Below are 22,250 nucleotides of genomic sequence, written 5' to 3'. Positions count from 1 at the left end.
AGTTTAATACATTTAAAATAAAAAAAGGGTCAATGTCTGTCTTAAAATAGCAAAGAGAGGAATTTCAAGCAAACATGTTAAGCATTTGTAAGTGAGTATCCCACTGTACAAGTTCAGGGCCGACAGGTTTGCAGCGACTGATATTTTGCTTGGTTTTGCTTTGCATATTGACAGCTGCAGTACTGGAAGCGCTCTGCTGGTGGAGCTGCTCAGCTATTTCTTGCTCTCAGGAGCACCACCAGTAGCGAGTCAATGGTACTGCAACAAAATGATGCAGTGAGAGCAAGCAAGGTTCAAAGCCACCATTGTAGACTGCGTTTGGGTTGCCACCTTTCAGCAATTCAGGAAAGAATGTGGGCAGAACTGGGATGGGATTGTGCCTGGGCTTTTCCCATCCTTCGCCCCACCATTGGTGACGGGGCCTTCAGGTGCCTCTGCTCGACTCTCCAAACTCCCTCCCTAAACGCTTTCATCTCCCTCTTCTCTCACTACCTAGAGCTCAGCTTTTAGAGCTCACTTTCCGCCATTCCTCCTAATCCATGTCAGCCGTGGCTCAGTGGTAGCACTCTCACCTCCGAGTCAGAATGTTGTTGGTTCAAGTCCCACTCCAGAGACCTGATCACATAATCTAGGCTGACACTCCAGCGCAGTACCGACCAGTGCTGCACTGTCAGAGGTGCCATCTTTCAAATGAGATGTGAAACCGAGGCCCCGTCTGCCCTCTCAGATGGTTGCAAAAGATTCTATGGCCCTATTTCGAAGAAGAGCATGGTGTATTGACCAGCATTTATCCTTCAACCAACATCACTAAAACAGATTATCTGGTCATTTATCGCATTGTGGTTTGTGGGAGCTTGCTTTGCACAAATTGGCTGCCGTGTTTCCTACATTACAACAGTGACTACACTTCAAAAGTTCTTCATTGGCTGTGAAACACCTTGGGATGTCCCCAGGAGCAAGTTCTTCTCTTTATTTCTTTGAAAGGAATTCAGGATCATCAAAGGCCCATAAAATTCACATTCTGGTACACCACATGCTAAACTCAGGAGTAATGAAATGAAAAGTAGCCAGGTTCCTGCTCCTGGTCACTACGCTGTAAAGTGCAACTGTGGAATACCGGGTGAGGAGAGATTCAGGCTCAGCTGTGATGTTCCAAATGGCCAAATAGCCTGACCTCCCTGCCAGGGGTCAAAATGAAAAAATAGTTGGTTAGGCAAGGCTCTAGAGGGCAGTAAGCATAAGCAAAATGATAGTCCCGTGCAGGAATGCGTATGTTACTGGACTAGTAATCCAGAGAACACAAGTTCAAATCGACCGATGGCAGTGTGAGAATTTGAATTGTTTCGAAACAAATCTGATTTCAGTAAAAGTGACCATGAAGCTGTTGGATTGTTGTGAAAACCCAATTTACTTCACTAATGTCCTTTAGGGAAGGAAACCTGCCGTCTTTACCTGGTCTGGCCTATATGTGACTCCAGTTCCACATTGGGACATTGGAACCGGTTCTGGGAGAGGTGGGACCAGTACAAACCGGATGGTCTGCACCTGGGCACGACTGGAATTAATGTCCTTGGGGGAGTGTTTGTTACTGCAGTTGGGGAGGGGTTAAACTAATATGGCAGGGGGATGGGAACCTATGCAGGGAGACAGAGGGAAGTAGAATGGGGGCAGAAGCAAAAGATAGAAAGAAGAAAAGTAAAAGTGGAGGGCAAAGAAACGCAAGGCAAAAATCAAAACGGGCCACATTACAGCAAAAGGGGCAAAGTGTGTTAAAAAGACAAGCCTGAAGGCTCTGTGCCTCAATGCGAGGAGTATTCGTAATAAGGTGGACGAATTAACTGCACAGGCAGCAATTAATGAATATGATATAATTGGCATCACGGAGACATGGCTCCAGGGTGACCAAGGCTGGGAACTCAACATCCAGGAGTATTCAACATTCAGGAAGGATAGACAGAAAGGAAAAGGAGGTGGGTTAGCGTTGCTGGTTAAAGAGGAAATTAACGCAATGGTTAGGAAGGACATGAGCTTGGATGACGTGAAATCTGTATGAGTGGAGCTGTGGAATACCAAAGGACAGAAAATGCTAGTGGGTGTTGTGTATAGAACACCAAACAGTAGTAGTGAGGTTGGGGGCAGCATCAAACAAGAAATTAGGGATGCGTGCAATAAAGGTACAGCAGTTATCATGGGCGACTTTAATCTACATATTGATTGGGCTAACCAAACTTGCAGCAATACGGTGGAGGAGGATTTCCTGGAGTGTATTAGGGATGGTTTTCTAGACTAATATGTCCAGGAACCAACTAGAGGGCTGGCCATCCTAGACTAGGTGATGTATAATGAGAAAGGACTAATTTAGCAATCTTGTTGTGCGAGGCCCCTTGGGGATGAGTGACCATAATATGGTAGAATTCTTTATTAAGATGGAGAGTGACACAGTTAATTCAGAGACTAGGGTCCTGAACTTAAGGAAAGATAACTTCGATGGTATGAGACATGAATTGACTAGTATAGACTGGCGAATGATACTTAAAGGGTTGACAGTGGATAGGCAATGGCAAACATTTAAAGATCACATGGATGAACTTCAACAATTGTACATCCCTGCCTGGAGTAAAAATAAAACGGGGAAAGTGGCTCAACCGTGGCGAACAAGGGAAATTAAGGATAGTGTTAAATCCAAGGAAGAGGCATATAAATTGGCCAGAAAAAGCAGCAAACCTGAGGACTGGGAGAAATTTAGAATTCAGCAGAGGAGGACAAAGGGTTATTTAGGAGGGGGAAAATAGAGTATGAGAGGAAGCTTGCTGGAAACATAAAAACTGACCGCAAAAGCGTCTATAGATATGTGAAGAGAAAAAGATTAGTGAAGACAAACATAGATCCCTTGCAGTCAGATTTAGGTGAATTTATAATGGGGAACAAAGAAATAGCAGACCAGTTGAACAAATACTTTGGTTCTGTCTTCACGACGGAAGACACAAATAACCTTCTGGAAATACTAGGGGACCGAGGGTCTAGTGAGAAGGAGGAACTGAAGGAAATCCTTATTAGGTGGGAAGTTGTGTTAGGGAAATTGATGGGATTGAAGGCCGATAAATCTCCGGGGCCTGATAGTCTGCATCCCAGAGTACTTAATGAAGTGGCCCTAGAAATAGTGGATGCATTGGTGATCATTTTCCAACAGTCTATCGACTCTGGATCAATTCCTATGGACTGGAGGGTAGCTAATGTAACACCACCTTTTAAAAAAGGAGGGAGAGAGAAAACGGGTAATTATAGACTGGTTAGCCTGACATCAGTAGTGGGGAAAAGTTGGAATCAATTATTAAAGATGAAATAGCAGCGCATTTGGAAAGCAGTGACAGGATCGGTCCAAGTCAGCATAAAAGGGAAATCATGTTTGACAAATCTTCTGGAATTTTTTGAGGATGTAACTAGTAGAGTGGACAAGGGAGAACCAGTGGATATGGTGTATTTGGACTTTCAAACGGCTTTTGACAAGGTCCCACACAAGAGATTGGTGTGCAAAATTAATGCAGATGGTATTGGGGGTAATGTACTGATATGGATAGATAACTGGTTGGCAGATAGGAAGCAAAGAGTAACAATAAACGGGTCCTTTTCAGAATGGCAGGCAGTGACTAGTGGGGTGCCGCAGGGCTCAGTGCTGGGACCCCAGCTATTTACAATATACATTAATGATTTAGATGAAGGAATTGAGTGCAATATCTCCAAGTTTGCAGATGACACTAAGCTGGGTGGCGGTGTGAGCTGTGAGGAGGATGCTAAGATTCATGGATGAATTACAACAATTGTACATTCCTATCTGGCGTAAAAATAAAAAAGGGAAGGTGGCTCAACCGTGGCTATCTAGAGAAATCAGGGATAGTATTAAAGCCAAGGAAGTGGCATACAAATTGGCCAGAAATAGCAGCGAACCTGGGGACTGGGAGAAATTTAGAACTCAGCAGAGGAGGACAAAGGGTTTGATTAGGGCAGGGAAAATGGAGTACGAGAAGAAGCTTGCAGGGAACATAAGGCGGATTGCAAAAGTTTCTATAGGTATGTAAAGAGAAAAAGGTTAGTAAAGACAAACGTAGGTCCCCTGCAGTCAGAATCAGGGGAAGTCATAACGGGGAACAAAGAAATGGCAGACCAATTGAACAAGTACTTTGGTTCAGTAGTCACTAAGGAGGACACAAACAACCTTCCGGATATAAAAGGGGTCAGAGGGTCTAGTAAGGAGGAGGAACTGAGGGAAATCTTTATTAGTCAGGAAATTGTGTTGGGGAAATTGATGGGATTGAAGGCCGATAAATCCCCAGGGCCTGATGGACTGCATCCCAGAGTACTTAAGCAGGTGGCCTTGGAAATAGCGGATGCATTGACTGTCATTTTCCAACATTCCATTGACTCTGGATCAGTTCCTATCGAGTCGAGGGTAGCCAATGTAACCCCACTTTTTAAAAAAGGAGGGAGAGAGAAAGCAGGGAATTATAGACCGGTCAGCCTGACCTCAGTAGTGGGTAAAATGATGGAATCAATTATTAAGGATGTCATAGCAGCGCATTTGGAAAATGGTGACATGATAGGTCCAAGTCAGCATGGATTTGTGAAAGGGAAATCATGCTTGACAAATCTTCTGGAATTTTTTGAGGATGTTTCCAGTAAAGTGGACAAAGGAGAACCAGTTGATGTGGTATATTTGGATTTTAAAAGGCTTTCGAAAAGGTCCCACACAAGAGATTAATGTGCAAAGTTAAAGCACATGGGATTGGGGGTAGTGTGCTGACGTGGATTGAGAACTGGTTGTCAGACAGGAAGCAAAGAGTAGAAGTAAATGGGTACTTTTCAGAATGGCAGGCAGTGACTAGTGGGGTACCGCAAGGTTCTGTGCTGGGGCCCCAGCTGTTTACATTGTACATTAATGATTCAGACGAGGGGATTAAATGTAGTATCTCCAAATTTGCGGATGACACTAAGTTGGGTGGCAGTGTGAGCTGCAAGGAGGATGCTATGAGGCTGCAGAGTGACTTGGATAGGTTAGGTGAATGGGCAAATGCATGGCAGATGAAGTATAATGTGGATAAATGTGAGGTTATCCACTTTGGTGGTAAAAACAGAGAGACAGACTATTATCTGAATGGTGACAGATTAGGAAAAGGGAAGGTGCAACGAGACCTGGGTGTCATGGTACATCAGTCATTGAAGGTTGGCATGCAGGTACAGCAGGCGGTTAAGAAAGCAAATGGCATGTTGGCCTTCATAGCGAGGGGATTTGAGTATAGGGGCAGGGAGGTGTTGCTACAGTTGTACAGGGCCTTGGTGAGGCCACACCTAGAGTATTGTGTACAGTTTTGGTCTCCTAACTTGAGGAAGGACATTCTTGCTATTGAGGGAGTGCAGCGAAGATTCACCAGACTGATTCCCGGGATGGTGGGACTGACCTATCAAGAAAGACTGGATCAACTGGGCTTGTATTCACTGGAGTTCAGAAGAGTGAGAGGGGACCTCATAGAAACGTTTAAAATTCTGACGGGTTTAGACAGGTTAGATGCAGGAAGAATGTTCCCAATGTTGGGGAAGTCCAGAACCAGGGGTCACAGTCTAAGGATAAGGGGTAAGCCATTTAGGACTGAGATGAGGAGAAACGTCTTCACCCAGAGAGTGGTGAACCTGTGGAATTCTCTACCACAGAAAGTAGTTGAGGCCAATTCACTAAATATATTCAAAAGGGAGTTAGATGAAGTCCTTACTACTCGGGGATCAAGGGGTATGGCGAGAAGGCAGGAAGGGGGTACTGAGGTTTCATGTTCAGCCATGAACTCATTGAATGGCGGTGCAGGCTAGAAGGGCTGAATGGCCTACTCCTGCACCTATTTTCTATGTTTCTATGTTTCTAAGAGGCTGCAGGGTGACTTGGACAGGTTAGTTGAGTGGGCAAATGCATGGCAGATGCAGTATAATGTGGATAAATGTGAGGTTATCCACTTTGGTGGCAAAAACACGAAGGCAGAATATTATCTGAATGGCGGCACATTAGGAAAAGGGGAGATGCAACGAGACCTGGGTGTCATGGTTCATCAGTTATTGAAAGTTGGCATGCAGGTACAGCAGGCGGTGAAGAAGGCAAATGGTATGTTGGCCTTCATAGCTAGGGGATTTGAGTATAGGAGCAGGGAGGTCTTACTGCAGTTGTACAGGGCCTTGGTGAGGCCTCACCTGGAATATTGTGTTAAGTTTTAGTCTCCTAATCTGAGGAAGGACGTTCTTGCTTTTGAGGGATTGCAGACTGGTTCCCGGGATGGCAGGACTGACAATATGAGGAGAGACTGAATCGACTGGGCCTGTATTCACTGGAGTTTAGAAGGATGAGAGGGGATCTCATAGAAACACATAAAATTCTCACGGGATTGGACAGGTAGATGCAGGAAGAATGTTCCCGATGTTGGGGAAGTCCAGAACCATGGGACACAGTCTAAGGATAAGGGGTAAGCCATTTAGGACTGAGATAAGGAATAACTTCTTCACTCAGAGAGTTGTTAACCTGTGGAATTCCCTACCGCAGAGAGTTGCTGATGCCAGTTCATTGGATATATTCAAGAGGGAGTTAGATATGGCCCTTATGGCTAAGGGGATCAAGGGATATGGAGAGAAAGCAGGAAAGGGGTACTGAGGTGAATGATCAGCCATGATCTTATTGAATGGTGGTGCAGGCTCGAAGGGTCGAATGGCCTACTCCTGCACCTATTTTCTATGTTTCTATGTTTCACACCAAAGTGGTTGACTCTGAAGTGGTCACTTCGCTCTATCAAACCGCTTGCAGCAGTTGAAGAAGGCGGCGGCCCACCAGCTTCTCAGGGCAACTAGGGGTGGGCAGTAAATGCCAGCTTTGCGCACATCCCGAGAATACATTTTTAAAATAGTGAATAAAAACAAGTTACGGTCACTAAATCTCCACACGCCTTATAAAATTGGTCATCGACGACTCATTTACCTCATTACTGCTTTCCTTCACAATCTCAGCTTTGGCCTCTTCAGCGCGCTTTTTATTTCAACAAACAAGGTGAACGGTTCCTCCTGAAGGAAACCAAGGCTTTCCTTAATTAGAATATTCAGCACCCAGAATACTAGATAAAGGCAAAGTACTGGAATTCCAGTAATATTCCTCCATCCAAGATCATTGGGAAATAAAATGTAGGAAACACACCTCCTTTCTCGCAGTCTTTGCAAGTTCTACTCAATCCCATTTTAACAGCGCACCTGTTAGCCAGTATCCACAATATATATGTTGGACAGGTTCTCAAAGCTCGGATTTGTTCTGCAGTCTCTCAGCTCAGGAGAACTTTCTTAAACCAGTCAAGCTGCGCTTCCGGTTTAAGGTCAGAATTTTACAGCCTTTTAACGACATCCTATACATTCGATCTTCAAAAGAACTGAAATCTGAAGAAAAAAATAACTTCCCTAAAGTTATAAAACTAGGATTATTGTACTCAATGGCCAGTCCTCCAGTTGTAGGGTTGGTTCTATGCTGTTTCAGATTAACTCAATACTATGCACATTTAACACTTCCACTGGCCCAGGTTCATATAATAGAGATTTTGGTTGTGAACTTGCAAATTAACTAAAATCTCTGTTGAGCTACAACTAGTTTAGGTGTCTTTCATTTACAAACATTATACAGGAGAGTTCTATTTTTTCACAGTTTATCAACCGTTAATGCTATCTGCAATGCAGCTTGTTTTAAACTAAAACTACAAAAAATTTGTATTTCTAGCCTGCTCTCTATATGCAAAAAATTATCTCAAAGCATTTCATATTAAACGGAGGAAAAGGTAATGCACATCGAGCAGGAGGTAACATGGAGAGGGTAACTGAGAGGACACAAGCCTGGTCAAGGATTGGGGTTTCAGGCCGGGAGTTCTGGAGAACATGCAGCCACCAATAATTGGATGGAGGACGTGTTAAAGGAGCAGAGAGTGGGGATGTATGACTCGAGCTGATCACTAAAGGTGGGGCAAAGCCAGGGAGTTACTTGAAAGCGAGGATGACAGTTTTAAAGTCAGCAAGATTACATAGAATTACATGGAATTTAAAGCACAGAAACCAGCCATTCTACCCAATAGATCCACGCCAGTGTTTATGCTCCACACAGTACTTCATCTCACCCTATCAACATATCCTTCTACTCCGTTCTCCCTCATGTGTTTATCCAGCTTCCCCTTTAAATGTATCTATGCTATTCAGCTCAACAACTCAATGTGGTAGCAAGTTCCATGTTTTATCCACTCTCTGGATAAAGACGTTTCTCCTGAATTCTGTACTGGATTTATTAGTGACTTTCTTATATTTATGGTCTATAGTTTTGGATTCCCCAAAAAGCGGAAACATCTTCTCCACGTCTACCCTATCAAACCCTTTCATAATTTTAAGACCTCTAGTAGGTGACTAATCTCATTAGATGGGACAAGAGTCACTGGAGTTTGCAGATGAGATGGGCAGTTGGAGTGCTGGACTTTGTGTCAGTGAGGATACACGCTTTTGCCTTTCAAATGAGTTGCCATTTGTGGAGGGTTGAGACATGGAGGCTAACTGAAGAGGATTATGGGAGAAGTCAATCCTTCAAGTAATGGACGCATGGACTACAGTTTTGCTGGCAGTGAATTAGAGGGAGGGTCAGAAGTCAGGCAATGTTACGGAGGTACAAGAGTGCAATCTTGTTAATGGAGTGGATGTGGGAGAGGCAGCTGAGCTCAGGTTCAAGCAGTAAGCCAGGGTTCCACACCTCCTGGCTCAACCCGCGATGGCAGCTGGGATAATTGATGGAGTGAATGCCAGTGGCACCGAGGTGCTGCTTGGAGATGAAGAGGATGATTTCAGTTCTGCCAAAATTAAGCTGAAGGAAATTCGGCCTCATGTCGGCCTTGATACTGGAGATGGAGTTGGAGAATGTGCCAACAGCCTTTAGACCAAAGGAGCAGGCAGAGAGGTAGAGGTGAGTGTCATTGGCGTATAGATGGAAGCTGATCCCATCCTTCCGGGTGATATCGCCAAGTGGTAGCATGTAAGTAGTCAACAGATGGGGACCAAATGAAGGAAAACTGGGGTAAGGGAGGGGACAGCGTAACTAGAGGAGGAGAAGCCGCTATGGGGCGATTTAATGCCTGCATTGCAACAGAGAGGAGCGGAATCAGGAAAGAGCAGTTCCATGGAGATGGACCACAGAGGAAAGGCATTGGAGGAGAATGGAATGGTTAATGGGAACAGAGAGGTCAAGGATAGAGGCCCGTGATCATAGAGTGGTGGGAGTGAAGGGGAAAAGCAGTGATACATTCGGGACTTTGGAATGAAAGGGAAGGTTGGAGGCAAGAGATTGAGTACTTGGAGCTTTTTTTCAAGATTCAGTAACTCTTCAAAAAAAATGTGGTTAGCCCACACTTGGAGTACTGTGTGTAATTCTGGTCTCCATATTATAAAAAGGATAGAAAGGCACTGAAGAGGGTGCAAAAAAGATTTACAAGGATGATACCAGAACTGCAAGGTTATAGCAACAAGGAAAGGATGAATATGCTGGGTCTCTTTTCCTTTGAAAAGAAAAGGCAGAGGGGTGACCTAATAGAGGTCTTTAGAAACATATTAAATAGGTGCAGGAGTCGGCCATTCGGCCCCTCGAGCCTGCACCACCATTCAATAAGATCATGGCTGATCATTCACCTCAGTACCTCTTTCCTGCTTTCTCTCCATATCTCTTGATCCCTTTAGCCGTAAGGGCCATATCTAACTCCCTCTTGAATATATCCAATGAACTGGCATCAACAACTCTCTGCGGCAGGGAATTCGACAGGTTAACAATTCTCTGAGTGAAGATGTTTCTCCTCATCTCAGTCCTAAATGGCTTACCACTTATCCTTTGACTGTGTCCCCTAGATCTGGACTTCCCCAACATCGGGAACATTTTTCTAGCATCTAATCTGACCAGTCCCGTCAGAATTTTATAAGTTTTTATGAGATCCCCTCTCATCCTTCTAAACTCCAGTGAATATAGGCCCAGTCGATCTAGTCTCTCCTCATATGTCAGAATGCCATTCCAGGAATCAGTCTGGTGAACCTTCGCTGCACTCCCTCAATAGCAAGAATGTCCTTCCTCAGATTAGGAGACCAAAACTGAACACAATATTCCAGGTGAGGCCTCATCAAGGCCCTATACAACTGCAGTAAGACCTCCCTGCTCCTATACTCTAATCCCCTAGCTATGAAGGCCAACATACCATTTGCCTTCTTCACCGCCTGCTGTACCTGCATGTACCATGACACCCAGGTCTCGTTGCACCTCCCCTTTTCCTAATGTACCGCCATTCAGATAATATTCTGCCTTCATGCTTTTGCCTGCAAAGTGGGTAACCTCACATTTATCCACATTATACTGCATCTGCCATGATGAAAGGTTTTGATAGAGTGTATAGAGTGTTTCCTCTTGTGGGTAAGAGCATAACTAGAGGCCATCAGTATGAAATAGTCACCAAGAAATCAAATATGGAATTCAGAAGAAATTTCTGTACCAAGAGAGTGGAATTCACTGCCACAGGGAGTGGTTGAGGCGAATAGTATAGATGCATTTAAGGGGAGGCTAGATAATCATATGAGGGAGAAGGGAATAGAGGGTTATACCGATAGAGTTAGATGAGGAAGGATGGGAGGAGGCTTGTATGGAGCATAAACGCCAGCATGGACTGGTTGGGCTGAATGGCCAGTTTCTGTGCCGTATATTCCAGGTAATTCTATGTGATATGTAAAAAATGTTTCTACGTCATTCTTCAACCCCCTTGCCGCGCACAATTTCTGTTTAGGGCATATGTTAGAGACCTGTCCCTTGGCCTTTATAAAAATATATGTGAGGTGCAAAAGAAAACCTGTTGACTAGCCTTCTAACTTTCTCCTCCTTCCTCGTGAGCAAGTGTTCAACCTCCGTTCTGCAAGCACTCATGATAGAAAAGGTGCCGTCAGAAAGCCTGTCATGTGGGAAACTGCAGACTCAAACCTACATCTCGTCACTCACGAGCACAGTACACTGGAAGTCTCGTCGCCGAGAGCATGCAGAAAGCAAGCACAGGCAGCGGAAAGAGCGTGCGGCAAACCAGACTCCCCACCCACCCTTTCCTTCAACCACTGTCTGTTCCACCTGCAACAGAGACTGTAATTCCCGTATTGGACTGTTCAGTCACCTGAGAACTCACTTTTAGGGCCCAAATTTCCACATGATTTGCGCCTGATTTTTAGGAGCAACTGGTGGAGAACGGACTATCTTAGAAATCGCAATTCTCCACATTTTTTTTTCTGCAGTTCTAGTCAGGTGGAACAGTTCTACTTTGGAACAGAATTTTTTCTTCAAAAAGGGGCGTGTCCGGCCACTGACGCCTGATTTGAAAGTTTCCACAGTGAAAACGTCCTCCAAACTAAAGTAGAATGGAGCAAGTGAAGATTTTTGTATAACTGAAAAAACCTGTTCTACACATTAAAAATTCAGGCGCAGGTTACAAATTAGGCGTCCAGAACGAGGTGGGGGGGGAGGGGGGGGAAGGGAACTCATTAAATTCTATAATAAATCCTTATTTATACTTATACAACTATTATACAAATAAATCCAACCTGAATAAACATTTATAAGCAAAGAAAAGATTAAATAAACCATCTTCCTACCTGTGTGAAAGTACTTCAGGCAGGCCTTTCGGGACCGAAGGCGGAACAGGCCGGCCCGAGACTTCGGGCAGGGCCCGTCCCCAGCACCAGATTTACAGGTAGGTGGCGTTGGGTTGGGTCGGGTCGGGGAGGTTTGGTTCGGTTCGGTTCGGGTCGGGGGGGGAGAGAGAGAGAGGGAGAGGGAGGGAGGGGGGGAGGGGGAGGGAGGGGGGGGGAGGGAGAGGGAGGGAGGGGGGGAAGGAGAGGGAGGGAGGGGGGGAGGGAGAGGAATGGAGGGGGGGAGGTCAGTCTGGGAGCGGGAGTCGGGTCGGGTCCAGTGGGGGGGGGGGGTCGGGTCGGGGGGCGGGAGCGCGGGTCGGGTTGGGTCCAGTCGGGGGGGTGGGGAGCGGGAACAGGAGCGCGGGTCGGGTCGGGTCCAGTCGGGGAGCGGGAACAGGAGCGCGGGTCGGGTCGGGTCCAGTCGGGGAGCGGGAACAGGAGCGCGGGTCGAGTTGGGGAGGCGGGGAGCAGGAACAGGAGCGCAGGTAGGGTCGGGTCGGGTCCAGTCGGGGGAGCGGGGAGCGGGAACAGGAGCGCGGGTTGAGTCGGGGAGGCGGGGAGCGGGAACAGGAGCGCGGGTCGGGTCGGGTCAGTCGGGGGGGGGGCGCGGGTGTCGGGTCTGGTCCGGAGGCAGGGGGGGGGCGGGGAGCGGGAGTCGGGTCTGGTCCGGAGGCGGGGGGGGGGGGGGGGAGTGAGTGTCGGGTCTGGTCCGGAGGCGGGGGGAGGGAATGAGTGTCGGGTCTGGTCCGGAGGCGAGGGGGGGGGGGGGGAGTGAGTGTCGGGTCTGGTCCGGAGGCAGGGGGGTGGCAGGGAGTGAGTGTCGGGTCTGGTTGGATGGTGGGAGCAGGAGCTGGCCGTGGGAGGAGCCTTATTCACGCAGCCCCAGTGAGGCCATTCAGCCAGGGCTAGGGGCTGCGTGCTTCGGGCCCCTCCCACACAGTTCGGCGCCTGGAGCTACTGCACTTGCGTGCCCACTGTAGCGCGCATGTGCAGAGGTCCCGGCACTGTTTTCAGCGCAGGGACCTGGCTCCGCCCCCCCCCCACAGCTTGTGCTGGCTGCGCCGAGGGCCAGAGGACCTGCAAGTAGGTGGAGAATACCGAGGATTTTTTTAGGCGCACTTTGTGGCGCGAAAAATGGGCGTCCAGGTCGGGACTGTGCCGTTCTAGGCGCGTGTGGAAACTTGGGCCCTTAGAGTGGAAGCAAGTCTTCCTCGATTTCGAGGGACTGCCTATGATGATGATACTGCTTTACAACCATTCGAGGCTCTGAAGGATTCAGCATTCGTATTGTGATCCAGAAATACAGGGCGAGGACACTACTCTCCCAGTCTGCAAATCAGTTGAATGTTGTCATAAACTGACAGCAACGTTCACAACCTCAGTATGTCCCAAAGCGCTTCACAAGCAATGGGTGAAGCACCTTTCAAGTGTAGTCACTGTTGTAATGCGGGAAATTCCTAAAAACTGCCAATACACAACTACCTTTTCTGAATTGTTATTTAAACATTAAGCCATATACACCCAAAGGTTGCAAGTTCGATTAGGCTGCAAGACCCTTCATGGTTGAATAACCTGTCAGCACTCACCGTCCACGATCATATGAGGAATGCACACCTGGGGAAGGGAACAGTGGGCTGTCGGTGGCTGTGGAACCATACCCAGCACGGGTCAGCATCCTCAGGATGGAGAAAACTGGAAAATGAGATTGATTCACTTCCTACATTACAACAGTGACTACACTTCAAAATGCTTCATTGGGTGAAATGCGCTTTGGGACATCCTGAGGTGGTGAAAGGCGTAATAGACACAACACACTCTTGGCAAACATGGGCAGAATAGATGTCCTGTTGCTGTGTATAAATATCTCGTGCGCCTGCTCCCAGACTAATGATCCTCATTGTAACAAGCACATGGTGTACACAATCTGTCTGAATACCATTCAACCAGAATGATGCTAGATTGTGGGACTACTCACCCAGTTTCGCAATTTCCAGTGCTGTGGCCTTGCCAATCCCACTGTTCCCTCCAGTGATCAGGAAGCACCTTCCCGACACATCAATATCTAGGTCCTTTGGAGCAAACTGTAGTGCTGCAGCTTCATATCCACTTCTGCAGGGCACAAATCAACACTGAGCATGATGGACAGGGCTGAGCGAGTCTTCGCCCCACACACACTTCAAAATGCAACAAATCAAAGGTTGGCTCCACATTAAAAATGATGGGCTGGATTTTTGGTCTTCTGCCGCCCCTCTTAGCGCTCTGGAGGGGCGGCAATGGCGGCGGAAAGCACTTGAGCACGAGCGGCCAGCTTCCAATGGCCCACCGGGAAATTTGGTGCTGGTTCCAAGCTGTAGCGGCTGCAGTGAGGGAAGTAATGTCGACCTCAGGTAAGTGAGATTGTTACTTTCAATTTTTTTTTTGCGATTTATGTTGTGGTGGCGTGAGCTATGTATTGGGAAGGTTTCTGGTGGGTTTTTTCAGGTTTTTTTTCACGCCCAGGCCTCTGTTATGGCGCTCCGAGGCTGGCTGTTTAGCTCGGGATTTTCCCTTGCTTAACCGGCCTAGCGCCCCAAAAGAAGCATGCAACGCCTCCCTTAGCGTCCCGCTATAAACTCCAGGCCCAGCTGATGAATGTTGCTGCGGCAGACGCAAACAATTTTCTGCCGCAAAATTTACCACTCCGCCCAGGACAACGCCCCAACTGAGGCACAATCGAATTTCTCCCCCAAAGTCTTCTCTCACAACCAATCTGCAACCAGCACCTGAAAGCCCAGCATTCAGTTTCACACGTGAAGAAAGGATACTTGGGTGAGGTAACATCTTTGGACGGGGAAGCAGAAATAATTTCCCATCTTATCTAGACAACGTTGCCCTCACTATGGAGTAAGACTGATAATCTAACCACGTCATTCACCATAACATCTAGCGTGAGGGTTGCAGTAGTATAGAATTCACCTGTGGTCAATAGTATGTTGGTCCCACCTGTACTGAAGTAGCATCCACAGGCTCATGAGTCATAATAAACCTTGGGCCATAGAATGGACATAGGCAGCTTTGGATGACACCAGTAAAGCCCGATGGGCATCCAGAACCCAATGATTTTGTTCAGGAAATAAATGACTGATATTCACAGTTGTTTCCATTTGAATAATTTCACCTCCAAGCTTTTGTCATCATTGAAGTGGAATTAGGAAACTATTACAGGTTTACTAGCCATTGTCCATTCGGCTATCGAATATATGGTTGCTGCAGTTAGGATCAAGAAGCAGAAGAACCTATTCCGGTTAGTCATGGGGATTGAAACTATAGGGGAAAAAACATTGTTGGATTCTGGATCAGGTATTAGCATTTGCTTGTCTGACCTTCTACTTTTAATCCCATCCTTGGTGAACTGAGCTGTGATTCATGTGTGGCACATCCTCTATCCATGCTAATATATTACTACAACCCCGTGGAGCAGTTAATACATTGACCAACAAAGCCGTTGTTTGTTTGAATGCAGCAATAAAAAGGCAAAAGAACAAAAAGCTGTTAAAATAATTGAATGAGGCACACAAAATGGAGGTGAAGCAAACAGGTGAGAAAATAAGAGAAAATGACCTCAGACTTGGAGCTTTATCTTCATGGCCATGTGTTTCTCTAACTGAAGGACGGATAGGCCTAGTCTGGGCACTTGTGTTCTTTGAGTTACCGCCATCTATTTGTGAAAGGGTTGGCGAGGAAGAAAGAGGGCGGCTGCCTTTGTCACTAAATTGTTTATGGCGATGAGGTCGGGTGGGTAAAGTCACTCATAGGCCAGGGCTCTGTTTATTTTATCCATTTCTCCATGTGCCATCCACCTCTGCCATTACTGGTGCTGTTAATTCAAGTCGCTGGCTTTCACTGCCGTGTTGGGTTTTGGTATGGAAATAAGAGGAAAGTTCTGTTTCCGAAATGGAGGACGTACACCCAGAATTTTAGTCCAGTCTAACCAAGTGTGCACAAACCGAGCCTGTAGTGAGCAGTGCTTATTGCTCCTGGTTCATTTCCTGTTAAGCAAATGGTTGATGGTGTTATGTATGTATGTAAACCTTACCTAAATGTAAAACTTACCACTAGGGGGCACACCTATGGGAGACATAATGGTCACCTGTGCACCTTGGGGCAAGCAGGTATAAAAAGTGACTCATCATGCTGCTTCCTCACTCTGGAGTCTGAATAAAGAGACCAAGGTCACAACAGTTTGAGCTTGCGATATATTCCTGTGGATGTATTCTGGACATAACAAATGGCGTGGAGCAGGCCTTGGGCAGCAGATGGGCACATTATGTAAATTTAGGATAAAAACACAAAATAGTGGAAATACTCAGCAGGTCAGGCAGAATCTTTGAAGAGAAAAATAGAGTTAACGTTTCAGGTTGATGATCTTTTGTCAGAACTGAAACGGTAACTCTGCTTCTCTCTCCACAGATGCTGCCTGATCTACTGAGTATTTCCAGCATTTTGTTTTTATTTCAGATTTCCTGCGTTCGCAGCATTTTGTTTATGTAAATTTAGGGCTTAATAAATTCTTTTTTACACAAGGTGTAATCAGGCTATTAATAACTAATATTTATACAGAATATTTGCATTGTGTTATGGGGGGGAGCAGAATTTTTATAACATGGGAGGAGGCCTCGGAAGCGAAAGGATTGAAAACCCCTGCTGTAAACGATGGCTCGCTGTATCGTACTGCTTCGAAGGTTAGTCCCTTAGTTTTCAAACGCAAACAGAAATTACAACATTATTTGCTGGTAAGGCTTTCAGTGAATATCATGGAAGCATAATTTTAAATAAACAATTATCTTTGTGTCCATTAATGGACAATGTTGTCAATATAAAGGCCATGTTTTAAGTAACTATAAGTGGATCTCCTTTGTGTTGTTCGAATTGGGTGGCGGTCTAGGGAGAGAACAGATGTGGGGGGAGGGTAGAGTTGATAGTGTGCAGCGGGAAAAGCTGTTCAAAAATAGCAGTGAGGATCAGTCAGGTTGGGAGTGGAGAAAGCCAGATATCCATAGTTGTCACAGAGCAGCTGCCAATATGGGTCGGCGGGTAGAGGATCATTTGGGATGGTGGTGAGGTAGGAGGGGGAAGAAGAGAACCATGGGACTTCCCAGCAGTGGCAAGCCTGGGAGAAAGAGGAGTCGAGATGAGCTGGGGGACGAGTGAAGAGCAAGATGGCTGTGTTGTGTGTTTTTCTGGAATTGATTTTCCAGACGAGATTGATCATGTGATACGAGAAATGCAGGGAACAGCACCAACACTTGTACATGGCCTTCTTTGACCTCACAAAGGCCTTTGACACTGTCAACCGTGAGGGACTATGGAGCGTCCTCCTCTGTTTGTGCTGCCCCAGAGAAGTTTGTTACCATCCTCCGCTTGCTCCACGATGACATGCAAACCATGATCCTGACCAACGGATCCACCACAGATCCAATCCACATCCGGACCGGGGTCAAGCAGGGCTGCATCATCGCGCCAATGCTCTTCGCGATCTTCCTTGCTACAATGCTCCATTTCACTCTCAACAAGCTCCCCATTGGAGTGGAACTAAACCAATGGGAATTGTTCAACCTTCGTCGCCTCCAGGCTAGATCCAAGGTCGTCCCATCCTCTGTCATCGTATAGTACGTGGACGACGCTTGCATCTGCACACATTCAGAGGCTGAATTCCAAGCCATGGTCAACATCTTCACCGAGGCATACGAAAGCATGGGCCTTACACTAAACATCCGTAAGACAAAGATCCGCCACACAGCACTGCCCTCCTGTCACCAAAATCCACGATGAGGCCTTGGACAATGTGGACCACTTTCCATACCTCGGGAGCCTACTGTCAGCAAGGGCAGACATCGATGACGACGTCCAACACCGCCTTTAGTGTGTCAGTGCATCCTTCGGTCGCCTGAGGAAGAGAGTGTTTGAAGACCAGGACCTCAAATCTGGCACCATTCTTATGGTCTACAGGGCAGTAGTGATACCCGCCCTCCTATATGGCTCAGAGATGTGGACCATATACAGTAGACACCTCAAAGCGCTACAGAAATATCACCAATGCTGCCTCCACAAGATCCTGCAAATCCACTGGGAGGATAGACGCACCAACGTCAGTGTTCTCGCTCAGGCCAACATCCCCAGCATCGAAGCACTGACCACACTCGACCAGCTCCGTTGGGTGGGCCACATCATCCACATGCCCAATATGAGACTCCCAAAGCAAGCGCTCTACTCGGAACACCTAATGGCAAGCGTGCTCCAGGTGGGCAGAGGAAACGTTTCAAGACCCTCAAAGCTTCCTTGATAAAGTGCAACATCCCCACCGACACTGGGAATCCCTGGCCAAAGTGGAGGAAGAGCATACAGGAGGGTGTTGAACACCTCGAATCTTGTCACCGAGAGCATGCAGAAATCAAGCACAGAGAGTGGAAGGAGCGTGCGGCAAACCAGACTCCCCATCCATCTCTTCCTTTAACCATTGTCTGTCCCACCTGTGACAGAGACTGTAATTCCCGTATTGGACTGTATCGTCACCTGAGAACTCACTTTTAGAGTGGAAGCAAGTCTTCCTCAATTTCGAGGGATTGCCTATGGTGATGATTAGCAGAGTTGTTGGTTTGTTGGTTAGCAGAAACTAACCAACAACACTATCATGATCTTACAATGATAGAAACTTAAAGGCACAAATAGATAGATATTTCTGTTGATTTTTACCTCAACTCGTGGTGATTTATCAGCAGATTTTAACCAACTCAAATAAGAATCTTTTCTATGATAATGAAACACAGCCCAAATTTAGAATATGTTCCAACTGATGAAACAATTTCTCTCCTTTGTTTGTAGGGATTAAAACCTCTCCTTCTCCTCCCCAAATGCACCCGTCCCTGACTAGAAACCCCCACTCCATGTGAGCAGACACAAACCATACCTTATCATGCTATGGCACATCTTGTTAGTACACAGATCTACTTTATACGGAAGCGCCGTCTTTAGAATGAGAAGTTAAACCAAAATGGACTGCTTCTCAGATGGACATAAAAGATCCCATGGCACTATTTTGAAGAAGAGCAGGGGAGCTCTCCTGGCCAATATTTATCCCTCAACCAATATCAGTAAAAAATAGATAATTTGGTCAGTTATCACATTGCTGTTTGTGGGACCTTGCTTGTGTGCAAATTGGCTACTGCGTTTCCTACATTACAACGACGACTACACTTCAAAAGTATTTCATTGGTTGCAAAGTGCTTTTGAACATCCTGGCGTCACGAAAGGCGCTATATAAATGTACGTTCTGGCTTCCTTTTATCTTTCATGTTCACATATCAGTCTTGAGGGAAAAGAGGCCCTGTTTTTAACTCTACTATTCCTATGCAAATATGCTATGCGCCTGTAAATGTATTACAACAATAAACATTTAATGCTTTATACTTCATTTAAAGGTTTTTATTTAATCTTTAGATTCGATGGTCAGCAGGATTGTCTTGCTTCTGCCTTCTATTGTGAGCACCTTCAGTTGTGGTTCTCCCTATAACCTAACGTTTCAAAAGGTTTATTATTTAATTAATTTGCATGTAAAGAGCAAGTAACATGACACCAGAATTGTTGCTATGATTTTTTTGTTGGGGGGGAGATTAGCTTTTGACAGGGGAAGAGGCTTGTACAACAGTTTGGTAATTGATCAGTCCAGAAGTAGGAACGCCAACAGGGCACAAGAAACTACAAGTCCCAGCATCCCTTGAACACTGCTGCTGATACAACCACCGTGGGAATGCGACTAAAGCCGGACACTTTGACTTTTAACTGATATACATGACTCAGAAATCGGCTTCTCCAATGTAATGGGAACATACTGGATCCGCCAGAGGGTAGCACCATTTTTTTTTTACATTAAACGTTCCCTCCTTTACAGTGAATATCTGAAAAAGACTGATTTATTCCGGAATTATGATGTTACAGAATCTCCTCAACACCTCCAGATTAATTCCTCTTGGTGCTTTCTCTGCTATAGAAGTGCTGGGTGACCCTACCCCTATTTATATAACGCAGTCCCGGAGTTTATGCAACACTGGATGGAGGTGGAAACATTGCAAGGCAATGGACAGAATAAACTCAACATCAATGTCCCAACTGAACGCACAGCTCTTAAATACATTCTTTGCAAGAACTGCTGTTGGTACGAAATGGAAAAAATACCCCGAGCAAAATTAACAGCAGGAATAAAACCAAATCTTGACTAGTGTGAACAGGCACAGACGATAGATGAAGGACACTGCCGATCAGTGTTGCTGCTGTCGGGGGAGGTGACCATTTATCAGTACTCACTTTGTATACTCCCGCAACCCCTTCAGAAACCACGCGGCGTTCCTGTACAGAGACATGTCACCAGGTTCTCTCCATTCTTCCGCTTTCATGAAGTGCTCCGTTCATGTCACGGCGTTGTGTGATCTCTGGGGTTGCACGTGTTCACTTTCCCTTTCCAACAAACATATTTACCCTCCGGAAGCAAAAAGCAGACAACTGGGTTTAAATGCACGAAAGCTGTGTATGCAAACAAAAAAGAACCCCCAACTGGATGGCCTTCCGCGCTGTAACCATTCTATGGTTCTATGAACCTATTGTTCGATCATATAATCCGAGAATGACACCGCACAGAAGGAGGCCATTCAGCCCATCGTCCCTGTGTTGGCTGTTTGGTAGAGCTAGCCAACTGGTCCCACTCACCCGCTTTTTCCCCATAGTCCTGCAATGTTTTCCCTTTCAAGTATTAAATCCCTTTGGAAAGTTACTACTGAATCTGCTTCAACCACCCTTTCAAACAGCGCATTCCACAACATAGAAACATAGAAAATAGGTGCAGGAGCAGGCCATTCAGCCCTTCTAGCCTGCACCGCCATTCAACGAGTTCATGGCTGAACATGAAACTTCAGTACCCACTTCCTGCTTTCACGCCATACCCCTTGATCCCCCGAGTAGTAAGGACTTCATCTAACTCCCTTTTGAATATATTTAGTGAATTGGCCTCAACTACTTCCCGTGGTAGAGAATTCCACAGGTTCACCACTCTCTGGGTGAAGAAGTTTCTCCTTATCTCGGTCCTAAATGGCTTACCCCTTATCCTTAGACTGTGACCCCTGGTTCTGGACTTCCCCAACATTGGGAACATTCTTCCTGCATCCAACCTGTCCAAACCCGTCAGAATTTTAAACGTTTCTATGAGGTCCCCTCTCACTCTTCTGAACTCCAGTGAATACAAGCCCAGTTGATTCAGTCTTTCTTGATAGGTCAGTCCCACCATCCCGGGAATCAGTCTGGTGAATCTTCGCTGCACTCCCTCAACAGCAAGTATGTCCTTCCTCAAGTTAGGAGACCAAAACTGTACACAATACTCCAGGTGTGGCCTCACCAAGGCCCTGTACAACTGTAGCAACACCTCCCTGCCCCTGTACTCAAATCCCCTCGCTATGAAGGCCAACATGCCATTTGCTTTCTTAACCGCCTGCTGTACCTGCATGCCAACCTTCAATGACTGATGTACCATGACACCCAGGTCTCGTTGCACCTTCCCTTTTCCTAATCTGTCACCATTCAGATAATAGTCTGTCTCTCTGTTTTTACCACCAAAGTGGATAACCTCACATTTATCCACATTATACTTCATCTGCCACGCATTTGCCCACTCACCTAACCTATCCAAGTCACTCTGTAGCCTCATAGCATCCTCCTCGCAGCTCACACTGCCACCCAACTTAGTGTCATCCGCAAATTTGGAGATACTACATTTAATCCCTTCGTCTAAATCATTAATGTATAATGTAAACAGCTGGGGCCCCAGCACAGAACCCTGCGGTACCCCACTAGTCACTGCCTGCCATTCCGAAAAGTACCCATTTACTCCTACTCTTTGCTTCCTGTCTGACAACCAGTTCTCAATCCACGTCAGCACACTACCCCCAATCCCATGTGCTTTAACTTTGCACATTAATCTCCTGTGTGGGACCTTGTCGAAAGCCTTCTGAAAGTCCAAATATACCACATCAACTGGTACTCCTTTGTCCACTTTATTGGAAACATCCTCAAAAAATTCCAGAAGATTTGTCAAGCATGATCTCCCTTTCACAAATCCATGCTGACTTGGACCTATCATGTCACCATTTTCCAAATGCGCTGCTATGACATCCTTAATAATTGATTCCATCATTTTACCCACTACTGAGGTCAGGCTGACCGGTCTATAATTCCCTGCTTTCTCTCTCCCTCCTTTTTTAAAAAGTGGGGTTACATTGGCTACCCTCCACTCGATAGGAACTGATCCAGAGTCAATGGAATGTTGGAAAATGACTGTCAATGCATCCGCTATTTCCAAGGCCACCTCCTTAAGTACTCTGGGATGCAGTCCATCAGGCCCTGGGGATTTATCGGCCTTCAATCCCATCAATTTCCCCAACACAATTTCCCGACTAATAAAGATTTCCCTCAGTTCCTCCTCCTTA

At 46.2% G+C, this 22,250-nt stretch overlaps 1 protein-coding gene across 1 annotated transcript in view; it reads right to left on the bottom strand.

Annotated features, from left to right (window-relative positions):
• dhrs12 (dehydrogenase/reductase (SDR family) member 12) overlaps window positions 1–20,182 on the bottom strand; it is a 58,552-nt gene extending 38,370 nt beyond the window's left edge. The window contains 3 exon segments of the mRNA XM_070894003.1: window positions 7,004–7,086; window positions 13,718–13,851; window positions 20,083–20,182. Coding sequence (XP_070750104.1) covers window positions 7,004–7,086; window positions 13,718–13,851; window positions 20,083–20,171 — 306 coding nt within the window. The 5' untranslated portion in view covers window positions 20,172–20,182.
• Window positions 20,183–22,250: the final 2,068 nt, after the last annotated feature.

The sequence above is a fragment of the Pristiophorus japonicus genome, chromosome 11, assembly GCF_044704955.1.
Source record: "Pristiophorus japonicus isolate sPriJap1 chromosome 11, sPriJap1.hap1, whole genome shotgun sequence".
NCBI lineage: Eukaryota > Metazoa > Chordata > Chondrichthyes > Pristiophoridae > Pristiophorus > Pristiophorus japonicus.
The sequence above is the reverse complement of the archived record's forward strand: the minus strand, read 5'-3'. Positions and strand labels throughout refer to the sequence as shown.